At 40.9% G+C, this 27,670-nt stretch overlaps 1 protein-coding gene and 1 non-coding gene across 2 annotated transcripts in view; both read left to right on the forward strand.

Moving 5' to 3' along the window:
• The window catches only part of C1H12orf75 (chromosome 1 C12orf75 homolog), a 52,688-nt gene extending 25,686 nt beyond the window's left edge, over nucleotides 1-27,002 (forward strand). The window contains exons 3-5 of the mRNA XM_066252601.1: nucleotides 21,589-21,668; nucleotides 22,660-22,694; nucleotides 26,114-27,002. Coding sequence (XP_066108698.1) covers nucleotides 21,589-21,668; nucleotides 22,660-22,664 — 85 coding nt within the window. The 3' untranslated portion in view covers nucleotides 22,665-22,694; nucleotides 26,114-27,002. The remainder of the gene's footprint in view (nucleotides 1-21,588; nucleotides 21,669-22,659; nucleotides 22,695-26,113) is intronic.
• LOC136321497 (small nucleolar RNA U3) lies at nucleotides 7,067-7,280 on the forward strand. The gene has a single exon (XR_010728692.1). It is a non-coding gene; the product is annotated as a small nucleolar RNA U3 (small nucleolar RNA).
• Nucleotides 27,003-27,670: the final 668 nt, after the last annotated feature.

The raw sequence follows: 27,670 nt of genomic DNA on the forward strand, positions 1-27,670 counted from the left end.
GGTTAGAGAAAAATTCAGTCTTTCTGGTTCATTTAGGAAAGGTCTACAGAGCTAAGGGCATGGGTCTGTAGTTACCTAGAGAATATGGACCAGTACAGACAATCTGAGAACGGTTAAGGGGCCCAGGCTGATGTTAGCAAGTTCACAGGAAGTGGGCTATAAGTATTTGGTGGAAACTCTGAGATATATGAAAGCAGTTTTGGAACTTGAAGGTATCCAACTGTAAGCTTAGTTGTGGTTGTCGATAGTTGGTTGCTTATTTATTTATTTATTTTTCTGACATGCTGTTTGAGGGCTAAGTGTTGGGACAACTTTGGTAAGATAGGTATCACTCAACAAGAGTATGTCATTTTTAAACTATCAACTGAGGATTTACCGTATCTTTTTAACACTCTCCAAAGTGGAGGTAATGTTAGCGGTCCACCTCAAACATTTTTACTGGTCCTGTGACCAAGAATTTCAGTCAGAGCCTGTGAGCTGTGGTCTCACTCTGGGAGATTATTATAATAACCAGTGGGTCACTTTGGCCTTGACACAGTCTTTCTACTTGAATACCTGACTTGTTCTTTGATAAAAGGAGCTAAATCTCTGCTAACCAAAAGAGATCAAATTTTACTTAAATACCCAGTTTATTTTTTAAACCCGATCCAAAATTGTTAATACGTGTTTCACAGATCTTAGGAAATGTTCCTGTGGTTTTAAAAGTTTTCTTCATAGCTGGAATTTGAGCTTATGATTAAAAAAGTAATTATACTTACATTTTTTTTCAAATACTACATCACTTTCCACAACTTTTCATTTGATGTACATGGTCAGAAATAAAACATTATTTTGATATCAGAAAAAGCAATTTATCATTAGGCTTTTGGTCATGCTCCCTCTGGAAAAAACAAATGTGTCACACAGGCTTACTCTGTAGAGTAGTGGCTCACACACAACTAGAAAATGCAATGACTACTCGTTAACATTAATGGCAGTCCTTTAGTATTGTACTTCCTTGCTCCTTTGCTCTCCGGACAACAGAAGTAAGTCTTGCTTCCAGGATTGATCCTGGGTACAACTGTGAAATGGACAGTGTTGAACCCGGGTCTAGCCCCTTCTTTGCGCCCCCCCCCCCCCGCCTCTCTCTTCATTGGCACTGAAGCACACATAACTGATAATAGAAAACTCGAATTTGTAACTTGAGCCAACAAGTACAGTTAAACTATACTTAAGCTCATCCTTTTTAGACTCCTGAAATTATTCAAATAGTTGGTTACTTATACCTTTGAATAAAAATAGTCAACCTACCTGCTTCTTTATACTTCTCCTTACCACCTTGCACTCTTTAGGGCATTAAAACCATGGTAAACCGAAGGGCTTCCTCTGTAGGGTTTTAGATTCAGTTCCATATTGCAGGGAGAATTTTGTGGCTGTTTAGTCCCTGGTTAGATTAGAGACGGCTGCTGTAGCTTCTTCTGTTTCCCGTTTCCTCTCTTGAGAGCACTAGGCTGGCCTAGATTAGAACTGAGGTGAAACTAATGACAAAGAGTGGACTTTCTTCGCCAGCCAGGAACTTTCTGTTTTCCTGGCAGTGCCTTTGAGAAAGGGGTAGGCCCTCTAGGTGGGAGGCGTGGAATTAGTCCCCTGACCTGGGTGGTTGCCTTGTTAGGGGGTGCTTGTCCTCTGTGAGACCTACTAGTCACCTGATTACCACTAGACCCACAAATAGAGTCAGACCTCAGTGTGCCCCAAGGGACAAGTGCACAGTCTGACCTGGGGGGAATGAGCTTATACTACAGAGTGAAGCAGGATTTTGTAGTTTGTAGTCCTAGACACTTAGGGAATGTGTGTGGGAATGGATTCTAAAGGTATGAGGGCAAAGAGGAAGGAATATATACTGAATTAGACTGAATTTATTGTTATACTTAAAGAGATTCTAGATTCAGTAATTTAGGTGCAAGGCTGGGACTCTTAACGGTTCAGTTAACTTGGTTGATCAAACAGAATGAGCTTACACTCTGAGCAGGGAGGAGTGTGTCAGAACTCCCCTGACCGGGGAGGAGTGTGTCAGAACCCCCCCTGACCGGGGAGGAGCGTGTCAGAACCCCCCTGACCGGGGAGGAGCGTGTCAGAACCCCCCTGACCGGGGAGGAGCGTGTCAGAACCCCCCTGACCGGGGAGGAGCGTGTCAGAACCCCCCTGACCGGGGAGGAGCGTGTCAGAACCCCCCTGACCGGGGAGGAGCGTGTCAGAACCCCCCTGACCGAGTGTCCCTGACAAGCTCTAAGGCGGCTGTCCTCTGTAAGGTGACTATGATAGTGGGAAAAACTGTCCCTGAGATGGGCTCTTAGGAGCAGAGGCCTAGTGGTGGCAGAACTTAACCACCTGAGACGTGGTGGGCACACTTGCCATAATGGACAGCAGGGATGAAGGGGCAATTCAAGTGTTTTATCCGGGAAGGATCTTTGGTCATAGCTAGTTGGTCACAGGCTCCCTAGGGATAAATTAGATGGATGGTCTTTTAAAGGCTAATTTTCTCTCTCTGTATATTACTTTCTTCTTTTTAAAATTTTATTTATTGATTTTAGGGAGAGGAGAGAGAGAAAGGTGGAGTGGGGAGGAGTGGGAAGCACTGACTCATAGTAGTTGCTTCTGCTTGTCATATGTGCCTTGACTGGCCAAGCCTGAGGTTTTCAACCGGCGACTTGAGCATTCCAGGTTGATGCTCTACCCACTGTACCACCACAGGTCACGTGCTCCCTCTGTGTATTTCTATAGGAGGAAGACTTCTGGTCTGGGAGTCCGGAACCTGGACACAATGGAAAGGCATAGCCTTAACCTAGTTTCCAGACACAAGTTAGTCTCTGAGCCCCTTGATCGAAGGGGAGGCCCTGCTCCCCGAGGGAACGTTCAACATGGCCACAGTCAGGTACTGTAGATAGTCCTCCATGTCTTCCCCAACAGACTCATCATGTCCATTTACTAGAGCAACTGTGCCTGGAGCTAAAGGATGTACCTGGACTTTTTAGAGATTTCTAGACACTAGCTCTGAGTTGGTGCTAATATATGAGGTCCCAAAAATGCCACTGTGGTCCACTAGTCCATGTGTGGGCTTATGGTAGTCAGGTATAAAATGGAATTTTGGCTGATGTTCAGAATTACAGTGGGTCCAGTACTCTTCAGACACATGCTCTGGTTATTTTCTTAGTTCCTGAAGTCATAATTGGATTAGACATGTTTGGTAACTGGTGGAATCCCTACATGGGCCTCTGACCTGTGACGGAAGGCTGTCTTGGTAGGAGGTGCCAAGTGGAAGCCCATGGATCTCCCTTCCCTACCAGGATAATAAACAAAAGGAATACTGCATCCCTGGGGTGCGGGATTTCAGAAGTTAGTGTCCTCACAAAAGACTTGAGAAAATGAAGGCATGGTGATACCTCTCATATTGAACTTGCCTGTTTGGCCTGTGCAGAGGCAGATTTATTTTAGGGAGTGATTTAGGATTATTGTACACCCCATGAAGAGGTGATTCCAATTGAGCTGCGGTTCAAGATGTGGTATCCTTTTTTTTTTTTTTTTTTTTTAATGTAAGAGGCAGGGAGGCAGAGACAGACTCTTGCATGTGCCCTGCCCGGAATCAACCTGGAATGCCCACTAGGAGACAATGCTCTGCCCATCTAGGGTATTGCTCCATTGCTCAGCAACCAAGCTCTTATTAGCGCCTGAGGTGGAGGCCATGGAGCCATCCTCAGCACTCTGGGCCAACTCACTCAAACTGCTTGAGCCATGGCTTCAGGAGGGGAACCAAGAGTTAGATAGAAGGGAGAAGGGGAGGGGTGGAGAAGCAGATGGTCACTTCTCCTGTGTGCCCTTGCCAGGAATTGAACCTGAGACTTCCACATGCCATACCTATGCTCTACCGCTGAGCCAACCTGTCAGGGCCCAAGATGTGGTAGATTTAGCTCTTGTTTATGCCACCTTTGGTCTGTTCTTTATCCTGGTGCCAGTTTGTAAGGATCACCCGAAGCGGTGTACTGTTCCTGGCATGGCCAGCAGGATACCACTGCAGTCTTGCCTCTGTGTTATATATCCCCTGCTTTCTCACAGGCTCTGTTCTGCCATATCTTCATTTTATTGATATCCCACAGCACATCACACTGGGACAATATATGGATGACTTTGTAGTGATTGGACACAAGAACAGAAGGGAACAGTACTTTGCTTCAGTAAGATGGGTTCAGTGGGTGACATTAGCCTTACTTTTGCTACCAAGTAGTGTATCAGTCAGTGTCCAGTCAGGGTGAAGGAAATCACATTAACTGTTTTAGCAGAATTTTCTGTTGGGAATTGGTTAAACAGGTGTAGGTGGATTGAGAATGTAAGCAAGGGGGACTGAGATGAATAGAACAGTAATAGCAGGAAGTAGCTGCCTGGATAGGGCTGGAGTGACAAAGGAAAGAGGTTGGGGTTATCAAAATCTAGGAGCTGGAGGAAGAGGGCTGTGGGCTGGGACCCAGGCTTCTGAGGAGAGTGTTGCCTGGCTGCTGCTAGTGTCTCAGGGTCTTGGAAGCCAGGGCAGTGCCAGGCTGGTGTTGTCACATCTGACTTTTGAAATCCATCAGTGATCACAGCTGCAGGCCACTCAAGAGCCACTGCCCTCACTTTCCTCCCCTTGAGTTGTAGTGACCAGAAAACGGGAGTAATGGGTCCTGTTCTGGACACTGGAACCAGATGCTGGGGTGATGCTGACAGATCAGCACCCAAAGCTGGAAAGAGTAGCCCTTTTCCTCCTTTTGCATTTTATCTCCAGCATTTTAAGGAGAATGTGGTTTTCAGAGTCCTAATCCCAGCATCACAGAGTAGGGGGCAGGGATTTGGTGATGCGATATAGTAGCTTAATGTCCAGTATGGGCCCCCTAGAGAGAGTAGATTATGTCTTTCTCTGCTACATAGTGGTTTCCAGATCACCCTTGACCCTTTGGTAATTTGTGCTAGTTTCCATTCCCATCATTGACCCTCGTCTTTGGCTCCCTGATGGTGATTCCCTAATTGGAGTCAGGGGAGGGGAGCAGCGAGGAAAACAGGTAAAAGTTACCTTTCCCTTTTTGTTTTTAGATGATATGGTTTATGGTACCTGGTCCCTCACCTCCTACAACCCTGTTATTTTGGTTCTCTTGGTAGAAGCCTTATTCCCAAGGTGTCTTCACCTATGGTAGATTAAGGGGTGCTCAGATTATCCCTGTCTTGCAGGACAGTGGTGAGGACGAAAGGAAATGATATGGTGGCACTAACAAAGTGCTGGGTGCAGTTACACAGCAGGTGTGAGCCAGAGTGATGCTGAAAGCTTTTGTAAGGGTGGAGTGGAGGCAGCGCCCACTTTAGGAGCTTCCTATTTTAGAGGCAGAGTGGTGGATTAGGATGTGGAGCATGGCTTTGGTGTCAGGTGATTGGGGTAAATGTTGATCTTGCTTATTGGTCTTGCATGTGTATTAATTGCATGGCTCTCTATTTCCTCAGGTTCAAATTCTCAGAGGTGTTGTGAGGAATAGCACTGATGGGTGTGAGGTGCCCTGTGCAATATCTGACACACAGGAGGGACTCACTGATGATGCTATTTTTACCCATGTGGTCTTTGGTCTCCAGTCATTGTATTGTAGAATAATTGTTTGTGGAAAGAATGGGTGAAGCAGCAGTCTAATACATGGGGGCCTGTGTACCAAGGCAGGCATTATAAATTATTTGAAGGTTTTAAAGAATAGACATCTTATAAGTCCTTATAAATGATACTTTAAAACATTTTGCATTATATCTGAAGCTTAATTTATTATTCAATAAATATAGCAGCTATATTATTATTTCCTGCCAATTAGATGTATAAGATTGTTGATTAATTTTATAATGGAGAACAGATTGGGTTTTAGGATATTTAATCATTAATAAGATATAATAGATTAAGATAATTTATGGTTTTCTTATATTTAGGGAAGTTAAATGTATGTTAAAACCTTGACTATATCCTTAAGCAGATTAAAAAGGGAAAGAATTAAACAGATTTGTAATTGGATATGAAAAGTATAGCTGTGGCAGAAAATAGGAGCTTTGTGTATATATATATATCAAAATCTACCAGTTACATACAGCTTCAGTCATGATAACATTAGTCACTCAAGTCCAAAGGAAACTGTTCTAATAATCTTTCTTGAGTGTATCACAATCATTTTCCTATTATCTGTACCAACAGCTTATAAATCTATTTTAATTACAAGTACTAGACAACACTTTGTTATACCACTGCAGTAAGCATAACACCATTTTTAATACAGTATGACTTTGACGCCTTTAAATTAAAAAAAAAAGACCCAACTTTAGCAAGAGAGAAATGAAGTCGATAATTATCTGGCCAGTTTAGCTTATATGCTCAGTTTGGATCAATTAGATCTCAAGGGGATTTTGCACTCTATTGGAGTGTTAGCTGTGTGGATGGCCAGTGTTCAACTGATAATTGCCACTTTTATACTCCCTTTCTTTATAGACCTGGGGCTTACTGGCTGTTACACTGAAGCCACATCTCATGTCCATATACATTTGAAATGTTTACAAATAAGTGAAACTACAGTTAGACAGGCCCTAGAATGAGAAGATTCAGGGAAGCTATTTAAATGGTTTTAGTTTGCTTTTCTTCTTGTCTAAAGCTTCTAAGAATTACACATTGAGTTCAGCCAGATAGATTTGGATCTTGTTGAATTTTTATTCTATTTCAGAAAAGTAACTCAAATCTGCTAACTTCAAGGAAAGCTTCCTGATCTTCTCAGAAATATGCCAAGGAATTCTTTGGTCCTCTTATGCAAGGAAAGGGACTGTACATTTATAGTAGTGGTTCCTGCTGTGAACTTCCCTTTCAACAGTTCCTCCTCTTTTTGCAGTAGGTCATGTATAAAATAGTTGAAGTTTTGTTTTATATAAAAAAATTTAATTGACATAATTTTTTTTTTGTACTAAAGAAATCGTTTGTACCTAAAGTAGTGCTATTAAACTGGCACGAAAAACACAAATGAATGGTACTATATTAAACTAGAAAGCTTCTAAGACTATACTTTCAGGGATTATTTCTATAGTTTGTTACTAGAGAAGTTTCTCTGATTGTGTAGAGTACCCGAAACCATGAGGAGGAGTTGCAGTGTTCTTTCCTGAGCGTGAAGCCGGCTCTTGGTGTTGCTTGTGCAACTGCCTTTTGCCATTGATGATCGTTCTTCTCTTCCTTTGGGAGAGTAAGAGGCAGAGAGCGCAGTCTGAGTGGTTAAAAAACAAACAAACAAAAAAACTAGAAAGCTTCTGCATGGCAAAAGAAACTGACAACAAAAGAAAAAGGCAGCCAACCAAATGGGAGATGATATTTATAAACAACAGCTCCAGTAAGGGATTAATATTCAAAATACATAAAGAACTCACAAAGTTCAGCAACAAATAAGCAAAAAATCCAAATAGTAAATGGGGAGAGGACCTGAACAAGACACTTTGCCCAAGAAGATATACAAGTGGCCAACAGGTGTATGAAAAGATGCTCATCTTCACTATCTATTCGAGAAATTCAAATCAAAACTACAATGCAAATCAAACTACCTGTTAGATTGACTATTATCAACAAGACAGGTAATAACATGTGTTGGGGAGGCTGTGGAGAAAAAGGAACCCTCATTCACTGCTGGTGGGAATGCAAACTAGTACAACCATTATAGAAGAAAGTATGGTGGTTCCTCAAAAAATTAAGAATATAACTACCATGTGACCCAGGTATTCATCTGCTGGGTATCTACCCCCAAAATTAAAAAACGTTGGTCTGCAAAGACACATGCATCCTCATTTTCATCACAGCATTATTGATAGTGGCCAAGACGTAAACAACCAAAGTGTCCCTTGATAGAGGATTGGATAAAGAAGATGTGGTACATATATACAGTGGAATACTACTCAGCCATAGAAATGATGACATATTGCTATTTATGACAATATGGATGGACCTTGAGAACATTATACTAAGTGAAATAAATAAGTCAGAAAAAGCTAAGAGGGAAGACAAGATGACGCTGGAGTAGGCGGACGTACCAACATCCACCTCCCAGAACCAAAGTGGATTACAAAATAATTTTAAGAATTATCATCTGGAAAAACCAACTTTGGACTAAACTAAGAGGACTCTTCAACCAAGGAACACTGAAGAAGCCACACCAAGACTGGTAGGGAAAGCAGAAACGGGAGAGGGCTGCCCAGCTCCCCAGAGCGAACAGCAGCCAGGAGAGACTTGTGTGGTGGGAAGTGAGTTTAGCAGAGAGGGGAGGGTCCTGAGCCCCAGGAACAAAGCCCCAGCCTGTAGCCCCAGAGCCCAGAAGAGGCATAAGGACAGTATTTAGCTGGAAACAAGTCAGGATACTGTTTGTGAGAAAGAGACTAATTTCTCAGACCCAAGATTCTTTTTAAAGGGACCGCACAGAAAACCTCTCTCACCTCTCTCACAACCACTCACCTGGAGCTCCGGGGGATGGGGAGAGAGGAGAGGACCAGAGTAGCAGGAAGAGAGTGTAATCTAGGAGGCACAGGGAGAAACATTTTGAGAGACAGCCACCCTAACCCCTGGGACAAGTCACTCCACAGCTCTGAAGTGAATATTTTCCCCGGAAACAGCAATACCAGAAAAGGGAAGCAGGAGAGCAGCCAAACAAGCTCCCGTGCAGCACTCAAAGCAGAGTTGCTTAGAAGAAGGGAGCTTTCGGGTCTACAGTAGTGAGTGTTAGGGTCTGAGCTGCAGCACCTGCACCCCACATGGCTGAGGGCTCGCTGGAGGGTGGGCGGTGGTGGGACACAGAGGCGCGGTTCTGTCGGCAGGGGCGGAAGCCTGCTGGCCGCCACTGGGCTCACGTGTGAGCTCAGTCTTGGCTGGCTGGGGAGGAATAGGCGTGCAAAAGTTGTCAAGCCATCTGCCAGCAGCCTATAATCCAGCCTGCAGGAGAAGGGCGGGAACCCCGGAAGGGGTGGAGACCAGTCCTTGAGCAAGGGCGCAGGAGCACAGCCTTGCCCTGCCCATGGAACCGAGGCTTGTGGCCTAACTTGGGAGCCGGCTACTCCCGTGGGGGTGGGGCCAAAAGCCCAGAACAGGCGGAGTTCCGTTACTGAGCTGAACGTGGGCACACAGTCCTGCCAGGCCAGTAGAACCAAGGCTAGCAGCTGTTCCACGAGTGGGCTCCTCCTGCAAGGGTGGGGCGAAAGCCCAGAAACAGGCAGAGACCCGCAGCTGAGCAAAGGTGCTGGCCACTGCCCTCAGGGATGAGCATAATGCCACCCACGGGGGTGGGGCAAAGGCCAAGGCCACCAAGGCTTGTGCACCCGAGCACGTGATCACAGCCACTCCCATGAAGGAGAGATGGAAATCACAGCAACAGCCCCAGTGGGCAGGCACCGGCAATGCCCATACCCAGATGCCCTAGGAAGCAACAGCAGAGGGGGTGGGGCCTGCAGACAGACCATACCTAGGGAACAGAGGCCATACCCAGTGGACTCCAGTGGCCAAAACCTTCCTTTACACAATGAAAATGCGAAGGCAGAGAAATGCAACACCAATGAACCAAGAGAAACCCCCAGAAAAGGACCTAAATGAATCAGAAATAACCAAATTACCAGATGCAGAGTTTAAAATAACGATTCTTAGGATGCTCAAAGATATTAGAACAATAGATGGTCATTATGAACACCTAAAGAGATAGGAAATATAAAAAAGGACATTGAAATAATAAAAAGGAATCAGTCAGAAATGGCATATACAATATCTGAAATAAAGAACACAATGGGAGGAATTAAAAGCAGAATGGATGAAGCGGAGAATCAAATCAGCGAGTTAGAGGACACGATAAATAAAGGCACGGAAGCAGAGCAGAGAAAAGAAAAGACTCAAAAAGTCTGAGGAAACTCTAAGAGAGCTCTGTGACAACATGAAGAGAAATAACATCCACATCATAGGGGTTCCTGAAGAAGAAGAGAAAGAACAAGGGATAGAGACTTTGTTCAAACATATCATAGCGGAAAACTTCCCTCAATTAAGACAGGAAAACATCTCACATGTTCAGGAAGCACAGAGAACTCCATTAAGGAGAAACCCAAAGAAATCAACACCAAGACACATCATAATTAAAATACCAAAGCTAAATGATAAAGAGAAAATATTAAAAGCTGCTAGAGAAAAAAAGACTATCACCTACAAAGGAACCGCCATAAGGATGACTTCTGACTTCTCAACAGAAACACTTGAGGCCAGAAGGGAATAGCAAGAAGTGATGCAGAACAAGAGCCTACAACCAAGACTACTCTATCCAGCAAGGCTATCGTTTAAAATTGAAGGAGAGGCCCTGGCCGGTTGGCTCAGCGGTAGAGCGTCGGCCTAGCGTGTGGAGGACCCGGGTTTGATTCCCGGCCAGGGCACACAGGAGAAGCGCCCATTTGCTTCTCCACCCCTCCGCCGCGCCTTCCTCTCTGTCTCTCTTCCCCTCCCGCAGCCAAGGCTCCATTGGAGCAAAGATGGCCCGGGCGCTGGGGATGTCTCTATGGCCTCTGCCTTAGGCGCTAGAGTGGCTCTGGTCGCAACATGGCGACGCCCAGGATGGGCAGAGCACCGCCCCCTGGTGGGCAGAGCGTCGCCCCTGGTGGGCGTGCCGGGTGGATCCCGGTTGGGCGCATGCGGGAGTCTGTCTGACTGTCTCTCCCTGTTTCCAGCTTCAGAAAAATGCAAAAAAAAAATAAAATAAAAATAAAAAAAATAAAATTGAAGGAGAAATAAAAAGCTTTCCAGACCAAAAAAAAAAAACAAAAACAAACAAGAAAAACTCAAGGAATTCACTACAACCAAACGAAGGCTGCAAGAAATGCTAAGGGGCCTGTTGTAAACAGATCAAAGGAGAAAAAGAATATAGCAAAAGAGGAATACAATTTTAAAGAATAAAATAGCAATAAACAATTACATATCAATAATAACCTTAAATGTGAATGGATTAAATGATCCAATCAAAAGACATAGGGTAGCTGTATGGATAAGAAAACAGGACCCATACATATGCTGTCTACAAGAGACACACCTTAAATCAAAAGATGCACATAGACTGAAGATAAAAGGATGGAAAAAAAAATTTCACGCAAATGGAAATGAAAAAACTGGGGTAGCAATACTTATATCAGACAAAATGGACTTTAAAACAAAGAATATAGTAAGAGATAAAGAAGGTCACTACATAATGATAAAGGGAGCAATCCAACAGGAAGATATAACCATTATAAATATCTACGCACCTAATATAGGAGCACCTAAATATATAAAGCAGACTTTGATGGATTTAAAGGGCAAGATCAACAGTAATACTATAATAGTAGGGGATTTTAATACCCCATTAACATCATTAGATAGATCCTCAAGAAAGAAAATTAACAAAGAAACAGCAGACTTAAAGGACATATTAGATCAACTCTATTTAATAAATATCTTCAGAACCTTTCACCCTGAAAGAGCAGAATATACATTCTTTTCAAGCGCTCATGGTACATTCTCTAGAATAGACCACATATTAGGGCAGAAAAGCGGTCTCAACAAATTTAAGAAGACTGAAATCATATTGAGCACTTTCTCTGATCACAATGGCATTAAACTAGAAATCAACCACAACAGAAAAACTGAAAAATACTCAAACACTTGGAAACTAAATAGCATGTTATTAAATAACGATTGGGTAAACAATGAGATCAAAGAAGAAATTAAAAAATTCCTAGAAACAAATGATAATGAGCATACATAAACTCAAAATTTATGGGACACAGCAAAAGCAGTCCTGAGAGGGAAGTTAATAGCATTACAGGCATACCTCAAGAAGCTAGAAAAAGCTCAAATAAACAACTTGACCCTACATCTAAAAGAACTAGAAAAAGAACAGCAAGTAAAGCCCAGAGCTAGTAGAAGAAAGGAAATAATAAAGATCAGAGCAGAAATAAATGACATAGAGGCTGAAGAAACAATACAGAGGATCAATGAAACCGGGAGCTGGTTCTTTGAAAAGGTAAACAAGATCGATGAACCTTTAACCAGACTCACCAAGAAAAAAAGAGAGAGGACTCAAATAAAATTAGAAACAAGAGTGGAGAAATAACAACTGACACAACAGAAATACAAAATATTGTAAAAAAAATACTATGAAGAACTGTACGCCAAAAAACTAGACAACCTAGATGAAATGGAAAAATTCCTTGAAACATATAATCTTCCAAAAATTAATCTGGAAGAATCAGAAAACCTAAACAGACCTATTACAACAATGAGATTGAAACAGTTATCAAACCCCCCCCCCCAAAAAAAAGAAAAGTCCTGGGCCTGATGGCTTCGCAAGTGAATTCTACCAAATATTCAAAGAAGAACTAACTCCTATCCTTCTCAAGCTATTTCAAAAAATTCAAGAGGAAGGAAGACTTCCAAGCTCCTTTTATGAGGTGAGCATAATTCTGATTCCAAAACTAGGCAAAGACAACACAAAGAAAGAAAATTATAGGCCAATATCCCTGATGAATTTAGATGCTAAAATCCTCAACAAAATATTAGCAAACCGGATTCAGCAATATATGAAAAAAGTCATACACCATGATCAAGTGGGATTTATTCTTGGGAGGCAAGGCTGGGACAATATTTGGAAATCAATCAATGTGATTCATCACATAAACAAAAGGAAGGAGAAAAACCACATGATAATTTCAATAGATGCAGAAAAAGCATTTGATAAAATCCAGCACCCATTCATGATCAAAACTCTCAGCAAAGTGGGAATACAGGGAACGTACCTCAACATGATAAAAGCCATCTATGACAAACCCACAGCTAATATTATACTGAATGGGCAAAAATTAAAAGGAATCCCCTTAAGATCAGGAACAAGGCAGGGGTGCCCCCTTTCACCACTCTTATTCAACATAGTTCTGAAAGTCCTAGCCACAGCAATCAGAAAAGGAAAAGAAATAAAAGGCATACAAATTGGAAAAGAAGAAGTAAAACTATCATTTGCAGATGATATGATATTGTATATAGAAAACCCTAAAATCTCAGTCAAAAAACTAGTAGACCTGTTAAATGAATTCAGCAAGCTGGCAGGATATAAAATCAATACTCAGATATCAGAGGCATTTTTATACACTAACAATGAACTGTCAGAGAAATTAAGGAAGCAATTTCCTTTATTATTGCAACCAAAAAAATAAAGTACCTAGGAATAAATTTAGCCAGGGAGATTAAAGACTTATACTTGGAAAATTATAAAACATTGATAAAAGAAATCAGGGAAGATACAAACAAGTGGAAGCATATACTGTGCTCATGGTTAGGAAGAATAAACATCATTAAAATGTCTATATTACCCAAAGCAATTTATAAATTCAATGCAATACCGATTAAAATACCAATGATTTACTTCAAAGATATAGAACACATATTTTAAAAATTTAGATGGAACCAAAAGAGAACACGAATAGCCTCAACAATCTTGAAAAGGAAGAATAAAGCAGGAGGTATCACACTTCCGGATACCAAGTTATATTATAAGGCCATTATACTCAAAACAGCCTGGTACTGGCATAAGAACAGGCATATAGATCAATGGAACAGAACTGAGAACCCAGAAATAAACCCACACTTTTATGGACAACTGATATTTGACAAAGGAGGTAAGAGCATACATTGGAGTAAAGACAGCCTCTTCAACAAATGGTGTTGGGGAAATTGGACAACTACCTGCAAAGAAATGAAACTAGACCACCAACTTACACCATTCACAAAAATAAACTCAAAATGTAGAAGACTTAAATGTAAGCTGTAAAACCATAAGCATCTTAGAATGTAAGATGCTTACATAGGCAGTAAGCCCTCAGACATCTCTCGTAACAATACATTTGCCGATTTGTCTCCACAGGCAAGTGAAAAAAAAGACAGGATAAACAAATGGGACTTTATCAAACTAAAAAGCTTCTGCACAGCTAAAGACAATAAGAACAGAATAAAAAGACAAACTACACAATGGGAGAACATATTTGACAATGTGGCTGATAAGGGGTTAATAACCAAAATTTATAAAGAACTTGTAAAACTTAATACCAGGAAGACAAACAATCCAATCCAAAAATGGGCAAAAGAAATGAATAGTCACTTCTCCAAAGAGGACATACAGATGGCCAATAGGCATATGAAAAAATGCTCAACATCACTAATTATTAGAGAAATGCAAATTAAAACCACAATGAGATATCACCTCACACCAGTCAGAATGGCGCTCATCAATAAAACAACACAGAATAAGTGCTGGTGAGGATGTGGAGAAAAGGGAACCCTCCTGCACGGCTGGTGGGAATGCAGACTGGTGTACCACTGTGGAAAACAGTATGGAGATTCCTCAAGAAATTAAAAATTGAACTGCCTTTTGACCCAGCTATACCACTTTTAGGAATATACCCCAAGAACACCATAGCACTGTTTGAAAAGAAGAAATGCACCCATGCTTATGGCAGCATTGTTCACAATAGCAAAGATCTGGAAATAGCCCAAGTGTCCATCAGAGGATGAGTGGTTAAAAAGCTTTGGTATATATATACTATGGAATACTACTCAGCCATAAGAAATGATGACATCGGATCTTTTACAACAACATGGATGGACCTTAATAACATTATACTGAGCGAAATAAGTAAATCAGAAAAAACTAAGAACTATATGATTCCATACATAGGTGGGACATAAAAATGAGACTCGGAGACATGGTGGGGGGGAGGAGAGGGAGGGTGTTGGGGGAGGGGAGGGGCACAAAGAAAACCAGTTAGAAGGTGACGGAAGACAATTTTACCAATGTCACCCCATCAAAATTAATAAAAAAAAAAAAAAAAAAGAATGTGTCTCATGGCTAATTCAGGCAGTTAGAAGAATAGTATAAGGATGATAATTCTGCTTCTCAGGCCACATCCTGCAAAAGGGACCCCATGCAAATTGGTGATTTGGCTCCTCTGATTTTGCCAATTGGATTTAAAAAAAAATAGGTCAGGAACGCCCTGAAATGGAACTAACAATACATGAGCATAAATTTAAAGGACTTTTAGATACTCGAGCTGATGTATCTGTTATTGCTAAGCTACATTGGCCTCCTTCCTGGCCCATTCATGCAGCAGCCACAGAATTACAAGGTATAGGGCAGAGTAAATCCCCTCAACAAAGTTCTAGTTTTCTACATTGGGAAGATTAAGAAGGTCATTCTGGATTTTTTAAGCCTTATGTGCTCCCTGGATGGCCAGTTTATTTGTGGGGTAGAGATGTTTTGAAAAATATGGGAGCATTGCTTATCAGTCCTAATGGTTTAGTCAGTACTCAGATGCTTGATCGGGGATTTTTGCCCACCAAGGGACTAGGGAAAGAACAGCGAGGAATTCTCACCCCCATAGAAGTAGTACCCAATACCAGAAGGTGTGGATTAGGATATCAAAATTTAGCATAGGGCCTTGGGAGCTCCTGCTACCTCAATAATGCATTGTGCAGACCCAATTACTTGGAAATCAGATAATCCTGTATGGGTAGACCAATGGCCCCTTTCTCAGGAGAAACTTAGGGCAGGTGCTCAATTGGTACAAGAGCAGCTACAGCTTGGGCACATTGAACCATCTAATAGCCCATGGAATACACTTACATATTTTGATCTTGTTGCCTCCTGGATTATCAAGGGGCATAGGCGACCCTTACAGCTTATAGATTTTGATCCTCAAAATTATTGTTGTTCTTTTTTTTTATTATTCATTTTTTTAGAGAGGAGAGAGAGGAAGCATCAACTCCCATATATGCCTTGACCAGGCAAGCCCAGGGTTTCGAACCGGCGATCTCAGCATTTCCAGGTCGACCCTTTATCCACTGCGCCACCACAGGTCAGCTGTTGTTCCTTTTTTGAAAGGATCAACAACAATGGCTCTGGGAAACTTCCACTAAATGGCAAATCGCTTTTGCAAATCAATGGACAACTTTATACTGAAACAGTCAACTTAAAATCAGCTCAAAGTCTAGAATTATATGCTATTATCATGGCTTTTCAGCATTTGCCATATTCCCCCTTTAATCTATATACAGACAGCAAATATTTACTTATGGTGTTTCCACTATAAAGACTGCTGTCTTAGGGACAAATGCTGATGAACTATTTCAGCAGTTCCTCCTTCTTCAAAGACTTGTATGTCAACATAGAGTTCCATGTTTCATAGGACATACTCAAGCTCACTCCATGCTCCCTGGAGCTTTAGTGCAAGGGATTGCCTTTTTTTTTTTTTTTTTTTTTTTTTTACTTTTCTGAAGTTGGAAACGGGGAGGCAGTCAGACAGACTTCCGCATGCGCCCAACCGGGATCCACCCGGCACGCCTACCGGGGGGGATGCTCTGCCCATCTGGGGTGTTGCTCTGTTGCAACCAGAGCCATTCTAGCACCTGAGGCAGAGCCATCCTCAGCGCCCAGGCCAACTTTGCTCCAATGGAGCCTTGGCTGCGGGAGGGGAAGAGAGAGACAGAGAAGAAGGAGAGGGGGAGGGGTGGAGAAGCAGATGGGCGCTTCTACTGTATGCCCTGGCCGGGAATCGAACCCAGGACTCCTGCACGCCAGGCTGACTCTCTACCACTGAGCCATCCGGCCAGGGCCTAGGAATGCCCTTGTTGATCAAGCTACCCAAAAGAAAATTATTTGGAGCAACCATGACAGATCGAGCAATTTAGTCTCATACTATTCATCACCAGAAAGCTGCAGCCCTGTGTAAACAGTTTCAACTTTCTCGGAAGCAGCACGGCAGATTGGGAAATCCTGTCCAGGGGGTCCTATACTACAATGTGCCCCTTCATTCGGAGTTCACCCTCAAGGACCCCTACCAGGGAAAATTTGGCAAATGGATGTTTCTCATATACCTTCATTTGGCAAACAGTCCTATTTCCATGTTATAGTGGGTACATATTCTGGATTTATAGTAACCTCTGTCAGAACAGGAGAGGCTGCTAAGCATGTTATAGCTCATTGTCTGTATGCACTGTTCTATTATTGGATTTCCTAAACTGGTTAAACTGACAATGCTCCTGCATATGGAGCAAAAGCATTTACTGTATTTTGTCAAACCTATCGAATTATGTGTATTTCTACAATCTTTAAAGTCAAGGTATTATTAAAGTGTACCCAGCAAATATTTTAAGGTCAATTTAAAAAAATTTAAAAGGGGGGAGTCATATCCTGGAACTCCAATGGATCTACCATATCATGCTTTTTACTTAAAATTTTTTAAAAATTTCTTTTGAATGCCGATGAACAGGAGACGCCGAATCTTTTTCTCCTGCAAACTACTACCTTTTTTTATTTGATCCAGGTAATAACACTGTTTTGTCTTTTTTCAAATAGCTCCAGATATATGGAAAAGATTTATATAGGCGGATGGGGATCCTCAAACCCCTCAGCAAGATCTTCTGAGCATGGCTTTTAAGATACCAAGAGGCAGAAAAAGCCCAATAGAGATCAGGGGAACTACCAGCTTTTAGGATATGCCCTTAAAGGCTCCAACGCACCAAAGGGGTCTCATAGGCTGCCATCTGGGTCCTGCTTCAATAGTGGAAAGGAAGGTCATTGAACTAAAGCCTGCCAGGCTTACATGCCTCTGCTGTGAGGAAACAGGGACACTGGAAGGTAGGCTTCTCCCTCGCTCCTCTAAGGGAGGGTTCAGTCTCTTCCAGCCCTGCTCCATCCACCTAGAACCTAACCTTGCTCAGAATGCTGGGGTTTGCCACTGAAGGTTGAAGGGGCCCAGGGCCATCGGCCCCATCTATGACACTGTGGACGAGCCTAGGGTATTTCTTCCAAGAAGCAGGTAAACTGATCTCATTTGCACAAGGGCCACTTAACTATGTCTTGCCTGAATAGTCAGATTTTTTATTCTTCCCTCGAAGATCTCTGTTGTGGGTGTTGATAGTCCTATTTCCTGCTGCTTTATTTAATATATAGTGTTTCCTTTATTCCTCCTACCTCAATGCCCCACTCATATTTCAGGCTGGGACCTACTCCTAATTTAGAGCTCTTTTTCCCCCTTTTGCCAACTTGTAGTATGAATCTACCTTTGCCACCCAGCTTAGTGTATCCCAAAGTTCTCTTTACCAAGCCACAATTGCAGAGCTCCAGGGAAAAGCAACCTGGTCTCATCTCTCCAGGCAGAAGAGAACAGAAGCTCCATCTCCACACATGCTACAGATGGCTTTTCCAGTCTACCTGAATCATTACCAGCTAGAAGCAGCGGTCATTGGGAGTTGGACATGAGCTGCAAAGTATAGAATTGTGACAATTCCAGTGCCATGTGGGTTTTTCCTGGATGTGGACTTTTCCTGGACTCCTGCTCCTTGTGACAGCTCCTAACAGACTGAACTGGGGTTGGGTTGCATTTTTCAGGGATTTGGCATGGTGTTGGGGCCAACTTGGACTTGGTGAACATGTTAAGGACACTACTCTTTTATGGATTCTTGCTGTATTGGCCAAGAGTTTGCTTAAAGGCTTTAATCACTGTGAAAAAAAATAGAAGACTGGATCAAGAAGATGTGGCATATACACCATGGTATACTATTCAGCCATAAGAAATGATCCCTTGCTGGTTGGCTCAGTGGTAGAGCGTTGGCCTGGCGTGTAGAGGTCCCGGGTTCGATTCCCGGCCAGGGCACACAGGAGAAGTGCCCATCTGCTTCTCCACCCCTCCCCCTCTCCTTCCTCTCTGTCTCTCTCTTCCCCTCCCGCAGCCAAGGCTCCATTGGAGCAAAGATGGCCCGGGCGCTTGGGATGGCTCCTTGGCCTCTGCCCCGGGCACTAGAGTGGCTCTGGTTCCAACAGAGTGATGCCCCGGAGGGGCAGAGCATCGCCCCCTGGTGGGCAGAGCGTCACCTCCTGGTGGGCGTGCCGGGTGGATCCCGGTCAGGCGCATGCAGGAGTCTGTCTGACTGTCTCTCCCCGTTTCCAGCTTCAGAAAAATATCAATACAAAAAAAAAAAAAAATGATGACATCGGATCACTTACAAAAATGGTAGGATCTTGATAACATTATATGGAGTGAAATAAGTAAATCAGAAAAAAACAAGAACTGCAGGATTCCGTACATTGGTGGGACATGAAAACGAGACTAAGAGACATGGACAAGAGTGTGGTGGTTACGGGGGATGGGGAAGGGGAGGAGGAGGAGGGGAAAGGGAGTGGGAGGGGCACAAAGAAAACTAGATAGAAGGTGACGGAGGACAATCTGACTTTTGTTGTTGGGTATGCAACAGAATTGAATGACAAGATAACCTGGACATGTTTTCTTTGAATATATGTACCCTGATTTATTGATGTTTCCCCATCAAAATTAATAAAAATTTATTTATTAAAAAAAAGCTAAGAAATTATATGATTTCATATGTAGATGGGACATAAAACTGAGAGTCATGGATATAGATAAGAATGAAGTGGTTACTAGGGGCAGGAGGTTTTGGGGAGGTTGGGGAGAGGGGAATAAAGAGGGATAAATATATGGTGATGGAAAATGATTTGACTTTAGGTGATGAGCATACAACACAACCAACAGTTCAAATGCTATAGAAATATTTACCTGAAACCTGTGTACTTTTATTGATCAATGTCAAATCATTAAATTCAATTTTCTAAATACAGTAAAATAAAAAAAAAGAGACACAAAATCAGCATGTTGGGCCTGGATAAGATCTTTGGAGTTATCTGCTCAACCTTTTTTTGCAGATTAGATTCAGGTAGGTCACTTGTCCACAACCTGTCACACAAGAGAGTGGATGGCACAGCCAAGAGAAGAACCCAGACTTGCTGACGCCTAATTTCCATGCTCTTCCCATTTGTGGCTGCCCTCAATTTTTCATTTTGTTTGCAGTTGGGTTTATGTCATTGGCTTGGTTTACACATTTTGATAAGTAGAAAATTACCAATTTTTTAGTGCATGAGTGATTGTAGTGAGACAGAATACTGTGTTACAGAAATACCTGGTGGAAGAGCTTGAAATAAAATAGACTTTAACTCAGAGTCCTTTTTCTCATATAGAAAAATAAGTCTCTGACTACATAACCAAATGTCTCATAGCAAATGTTTTTTTGACCTTTTAGAACAGAAGAATCGATAACAGAAGATGATAAGCGGAGGTATGTTTGATATTGAAGCTGGCTTTAATTTGTATAAATTTGGCCACATCGCATTTAATTTGACACAGATTGATTTGAATCACAAATTTAATTTAACACTGTGGCACACTACCAAACAATAGAGATTCCACCAGGAAAACTTGGCACAGAATATGTGATCTGAAAAAGAACTTGCCCAGGGTTTATTATCTTCGTTTTATCCAAGCAAGTTTTTTTGTCCTGTGCATGTGGTCTGTAGTAGTTTCCATCTTGTGGCCTTAGGGTGTGCTCTTCTCCCTAACTTGATGCCTTCTCTCAGTCCTCATCCTTCTCCCTTCTCCCCTTCCTCCTCTGGTGTACTGCTCTCTGCTCTTGTTACCACTTAGCGCGCTCTTTCAGTATTTTATATAATATTTATAGCTACCTATAGCGGAAATGTTTTTGTATGTCCATAGCATTGAGTATCCCTTTAGCCACTCTGAATTTCTAATAAATATCACATGTCACTCCACTAATATTTATTAGAATACTAAATTAGAATATTTGAACTTTTCTTCTTTTTGTAAGTAAAGTATCTAAAAATTTTACAAACTCAGTGTATAGATATATGGCTTCTTTTAAACAGAAAAATAATTATATTTTCAAGGGCCATAATATTCTGAATTCTACTTTTGAAAACTCATGAGTTACTTTTAATAATTCTATAATTGTTTGACATACTCCATGCTTCTGATGCTTTCTTCAAATACTGTATTTCCCATGTATAAGACACTCCCATGTATTTATAAGAGGCACCTTAATTTGGGGCCCGAAATTTGAAAAAAAAAATGTATTGCATAAAGTTATTGAACTCAAGTTTTATTCATCATAAAATTCATACAGCTCCTCATCACTGTCAAAACTCCCATCCATTAGCTTGTTCTTATCTGTGTCTGATGACAAATTACTGTCTTCAACAATGAGCACAAAACAAGCATGAAAAAGCGGCAAATGCAAGTAAAAAACCCCTATAACCATTGTATAAATATTTGGGGTCTAAAAACGCACCCCGTTTTTAGACCCCAAATATTTCTTTTTTTTTTAAATTTTTCTTTTTATTAATTTTTTTTTTTTTAGAGAGGAGAGAGAGTGAGAGAGAGAGAGAGAGAGAGAGAGAGAAGGGGAGGGAAGAGCAGGAAGCATCAACTCCCATATGTGCCAGGCAAGTCCAGGGTTTTGAACTGGCGACCTCAGTGTTTCCAGGTTGACGCTTTATACACTGCGCCACCACAGGTCAGGCGACCCCAAATATTTCAAAAAAAGGTGTGCCTTATACATGGGGAAATACGGTATATAGTATTATTTAAGTTGGTCTGCTTTTTCTATATCTGCTTTTTTTTTTTATTAAGAAACTATGGTGGAGTGTATGTTGGTCTCCCATCTGAAGCTGTGAATATGGTATCCAGTCAAACAAAGACTGTTCGAAAAAGTAAGTAATATCATGTGATATTTTTCTCTAAAGATTTATTTTATGTTTTGTGAAAAAATATGAAACTTGTATTTCAGCTTGCTTGACTCAACTTCCATATTACTGAGTGGCAGAAAATCATATCTGTCCTTTGTAATCATTTGTTGAAATTACCACCCATATGATGAAAGTCATAATTGTGCTTCTCATTGTAGTTATGCTTCATGGGTATTGGTATTTAAATTTTTTTTATTAAGTTTAGTGATGATTCATGTGAAAAGGAAGGCTAATGTTTCACTCAGTTTATGGAGTTTTTGTAGAACATAAAGGCATATTCCTATCGTATATTATAAATATGACTAACTGATAATCAGTTTGGTGATTGGAGGAAGAGTACCTACCTGTTGTGTAATTAAATGAAGTGAGGCTCTTTTGTCTGAGTTTTAATAGTAATTGTGGGTGAATGAAATCCTTTTGATAATAGGTATGACTGCAACCTTGTAGATAGCTTCTTGCTTAAATTTTTAAAAAAAGATTTTACTTGTTGATTTTACAGAGAGAGAAGGGGAGGGCAAGAAGTATCAACTCATAATTGCTTTACTCCTTCACTCTAGCTGTTCATTGGTTGCTTGTCATATGTATCTTGACCCAGCAAGCCCAGGGTTTCCAACTGGCAACCTCAGCGTTCCAGGTCAACACTTTATTCACTGCGCCACCACAAGCCAGGCAATAAATTTTTAAGTGAGGCTTGTGGTAAAGACACTGATTTACTAAGTGCTGTACAGTTAGTTGTCTCATATTTAGTTTTATTAAAAAACTATTAATATGTTTAATGTGCACACAAGGTTGTAGTACATGAATTTTAGAATACGTTAGTTATTTGTTCCTCATTACTGTTTCTCTGCTTTATGACTTGATTAGCAAATAATGTATTCATGATTACTTGTGGTTTTATAAGGCACTAGAATGTTTATAATCTGAACATTTACCTTTTCTTAATTTTCTCTTTAAGATTAGAAGAAAATATCATGACTCAGTAATCAAGAGGTACTGTATATTTTCTAAATAATTGGATTTATTTAGCCTGTATGATGAATGAACTGTAGATATTATTTTGCCATGTATTTCTAAGAAATCTTGGACTTCAAGATTAGGAGGGGGTTTCATCTTGTGGTTAAATGTATGGAACAGAACATGTTTTATTGTAAAGAGGTCTTTAATAATCAGATAAATTTTCTTTGCAGGTTTTAAAACATTTTTATTTTCAAATGCAATTTATAAGAGCAAGCCAAGTGTTTACCAAAAACATGAGGTTTCACTCTTCATTGGCTAAAACTTAAAGGGGCTTCGATCTTAGAAATGACAGGGAGAGACTAGAGAGGCTGTGGCTGGGAATGAGATTAGGATCAACATTGTTTGACATTAGCCAGGAGTTTGTTAATGTACATAGAGCAGTGGTCCCCAACCCCCGGGCCGTGGACCGGTACTGGTCTGTGGGCCATTTGGTACCGGTCTGCAGAGAAAGAATAAATAACTTACATTATTTCCGTCTTATTTATATTTAAGTCTGAACGATGTTTTACTTTTAAAAAATGACCAGATTCCCTCTTGTTACATCCGTCTAAGACTCACTCTTGACGCTTGTCTCAGTCACGTGATACATTTATCTGTCCTACCCTAAAGACTGGTCCATGAAAATATTTTCTGACATTAAACTGGTCCATGGCCCAAAAAAGGTTGGGGACCACTGACATAGAGTATATGTATCAGTACTGAAACCCCAGTGGAGATGGGCATACATCACTGCTCAGTTTGGCAGGAAGGAATAGTAAAATCAGAGGCCAAGTTTACTGGTTGGATATCATAAAACATGTTCAGTGTGGACAGAAGAAAACATCTAAAAGATACACTGTGGACTTGGGATCCTGGTGAAGAGCTGGGAGTTAGAATTATAATATGACGAACAAGAACAAGAAAAGGACAGCTTTCATTTATTAACTACCCTAGTCTCTAAAAGATATCAAGCAGCCTTTCCAAAGAGGCAGAGAGCTTCAGCAATACATTTGATGCTTGGATCCCCACTTTCAGTCTTGCTAAATTACATCTTGCCTTTTTTGAACCTTGCTTAATCAGTAACGCTCTATCTCCTGAGATTACTGAGATAGCCCATTCTCTTTTGGGAGCCATACAGCCTTGGATTTGAATTCAGCTCTTTCACTTATGGGCTGGGCAAATTACTTCCCCTTTGTTGCCTCCATTTTTTAATCTATAAAATGGAACTAATGCTTAGCTTGAAGGGTTGTTAGGATTTGATATGAAATAAATGGTAGCTTCTGCTATCATCATCATCATCATCATCATCACCATCATCATCACTTAGTCCTTGGCAGACCCAAAGCAAGATTTGATTTTGGGTGATACTGAACTGATTTGATACTGAGCCAACTTCTTGCTGAAGAGACAGTACTGGAGGTGGCGTTTGATTGGAAGGGAATGACAAAATAAGCTCATAGGTGGAGACAAATAAGCTTTCCCAACAGGGGATGGGGGCACAGAAACTGTAAATAATTTCTTCCTGATAAAAAACATAACAATCTTGGGTAGCCACTTCTTTGAAGATTTTCTTGTCAAGGCACCAGCATCATGGAACTTTATTCCCTAGTGCCCATGGCCACATTAGGGCGTTGAGTTCTCTTTAGGAATTTGATGGAGATTTTCTATTTCTAGTTTTTCCTTCCTCCCTCCTTTCCGTTCTTCCTCCCTTCCCTCCTTTCTCCTTTCCTTCCTTTTTATCTTTTGAGAGACAGGAAGGAAGAGGGTGGGGGAAGGAGAGAAATGAAAAGTATCAACTTGTAGTTACATCACTTTAGTTGTTCAATGATTGTTTCTCATACGTGCCTTGACCAGGGGGCTCAAGCTGAGCCAGTGACCCCTTGCTCAAGCCAGCGACTTTGGGATCATGTCTATGATCCTGTTTACAGGCTGGTGACCCTGCACTCAAGTTGGCAAGCCTGCGCTCTAGCCAGTGACCTCCGGGTTTCAAACTGGGGCCCTCAGTGTGTGAGCCTGACGTTTAATCCACTGTGCCACCACTGGTCAATCATATTTCTCGTATTTTTAATAGAGTTCTAACCCTTCATGTAGATTTCTAAATTCACTGCCACTTTCTCCTGATTGCAGTAGTACTTTTTTTATTCTCATCAAATTGAAAAGACAGTTGAGTTGAAAGCATATGTTACTGTTCACCTTTCTGAAAACACAGTATATTTCAGAAAGCAGGGGAATGGGGTGGAAAAAGGTGCCATGTAGACAGATACCAGGAGACTCAGTAGCTTTGTTGACATAGGACCTTAAATGAATCCTTTACTTTTTCTTGGCTTCTCACAGTTCTAGTTTTTTCATGGAAGTTAAGGTGATTGCTAAATTTTGTGTGTGGATCTAAAATTCCCTGACAATAATTTAGCGATATTGCTGGTCCCCCAGCCCACATACCTTTAGGCAGCTGGCTAGAATATTTCCTCACCACTCATAGCTATAAATGTCTTATTTTATTGCCATCCCTCTCTCTTCTCAATTTTCCCTGTTTTGACACAATCAATTTAATCCTGATCTTTCTTTTGCTTCCTTTGAATTAAATGCAAAGCTTTCTAAGTTGAAAAGCTGTCCATTTTCTCTAGTTGCTAAGTGTGCCTTTGGTGCTTATCTGTAATACATCTGAACTCATGGCATTCTGGGTTTAAATTATCTGGCAGGAACCCTGATGAGAAGACTATCCTTTGGAAAAAAAGACATTTTATGGAAAGGAGTGAAGACACCTTTTTTGGCCTACCATGTAAAATCTCTTTTGAAAAAAGCCACTGAACTCACTCAGTGATTAGTGTTTAAAGTTGATTTGGTTACTTTTTGAAGCAAATTAAGGAGTTCTTTTAAAATTATTTATATCATGATAGAAATGTGTAGTTCCTTGTACAGCTGACGCGAGGGGGAAAGTTGTGCCCATGTAGGTGTGTGGAGTACTGCTAACACAGGAGGCCAAAGGGCTGGCTCTCAAATGCCAGTGGACGGGCTGGCTCCATCAGAATCCCCCTCGACAGAATGCGGGTGGGTGGCTAGACCCCGCCCAGCAGAGTCTCCCAGGTAGAGAGGGGGGATGGGGTTGTGGCTGAACAATCGGTATACCTTTAGGCTGAGTGATGCTGACCCGCAGCTAGGTTTGGGCATTATGATGTCGTGTTTTAATTGTAAGTTTTAAGTCTCTTTTTTCTACCTGACCTTGTCTCTTTATATGTCAGTAGTTAGTGCTGTATTGACCATGTATTAAGTCTTAAATAAATAGTTAAGAGAATGTTGAATGTGTGTTTCACTAAAAAGAAAATAATGTATAAGCTTAAAGCTGATCGATTTTTATTGAAGTTGTACCTCTTCACGCTTGCTAATTATTTTCCCTTTGTCTGTTTTCTTTGTAGCTTGCTCATCAAGATTTAGAAGGTATTTTGCTCCATGGGATGTTGTAATGTGCACAGACCTTTCTAAGTAAATTCTAAATAGTCACCTGCCCTACCTCGAATCTCCCCCAAACACTTAAGTCAGTAGTTAAAAGCCTGGGTGCATATTGAGTGGTGTGGTACTGGAAAGGAGTTGGTTAAACAGGACCCTTGGACGTGGAGCTCTCTGCAACCCACCTGCGGAAGACAGGCCTACTGGTGTTGCCTGGCCAGCCGCTCTGTTCTAGCAGCAGTCACTGGCCATGCAACACAGTTTGTGAAGATGATGGTCTTTTCACTGATACTTTTTAAATAGTTTTTATATATTAGAATCCTTATTGTATTTGTAACTGAAGATAATAAGACACTATAAATGAGTTACCTAAAGTAATATATTTGTTACCTTTCACTATTTCTACTTCATGTTAATTATTAGTTGTAGAATTGTTAAATTGATTCTTACCGTTACCTCTCTCCCTTTTTTTACTGTTTGGTTTTCAGCTTTATTTAAATATCGGAGAATTTCCTTTATTAGGAACAATGTATGACATTGCAATATTTAAAAATAAACCATTGAAATTGGCATGTCATGGATATATGTATTTTGATTAACTTCCTGTTTTTTTTAGTCCAAGGCTCTGTAACTACAAACACTTCCTGGCCACTGAGTCTCCTATTCTACTTTCGAATGGTCACAGCAGCTCATCATGTTAATTCTATATTATTTCAAGGACTTGTGACTGATGGTTACTGGAGTTATTTGGCAAGTTTTTAATATGATAATGACCATGTATATCCACTTAGTACTGCAATGTAAATTACTCAATTTACCAATGAATTTCAACAATTAAAATATTTTTATCCCTCTTTACCTGGATTTCTTAATTACTTTTCAAAAGAACATTTTCAAGGAAGTCATACATAGGATTGTGATATATAGATACACTATATCAATATATAAAGATAATGTATAAATACACAGATTATCATGATAAAAATTTTCCCAAGAAGAAAAGCATGATCTTATATATTTGGTCCATATGACCACCATAGAGACATCAAATTGATAAAAAATATCAAAGGTAAGAATCACTAGGAAATGATTATGAACATGTATGCCTGTCCCATATCTACAAGTCCTTTATGGTATTTGGGTGGACCATCAGCAGTTTATCCCATTAGGGATATCGAATAGGGTCACTTTTGAAAACTTTTAGTTTTAAAATACTTTAAATTTACAGAGGAATATAAAGGTAGTATAGAGAGTTCCTGTATACCCTTCCCCCAGCTTTCCCTAATCTTAACATCTTACATAAATATAGCTTATTTGTCAAAACTAAGGAATTGACCATTGGTAGGTACAGTGCTATAAACTAAACTACAACCTTTACTTGGATTCTGTCAGTTTTTTCATGTCCTTATTCTTCTGTTCCAGGACCCAATCTGAGATTCCATTGCATTCTGTTGCATGTGGTCATCCTTAGTCTTCTTTTCCTGGTGATTTTTAAATTTTTCCTTGTTTTTCATGACCTTGATACT

The sequence above is a fragment of the Saccopteryx bilineata genome, chromosome 1 (genome assembly GCF_036850765.1).
Source record: "Saccopteryx bilineata isolate mSacBil1 chromosome 1, mSacBil1_pri_phased_curated, whole genome shotgun sequence".
In the NCBI taxonomy this organism is placed as follows: domain Eukaryota; kingdom Metazoa; phylum Chordata; class Mammalia; order Chiroptera; family Emballonuridae; genus Saccopteryx; species Saccopteryx bilineata.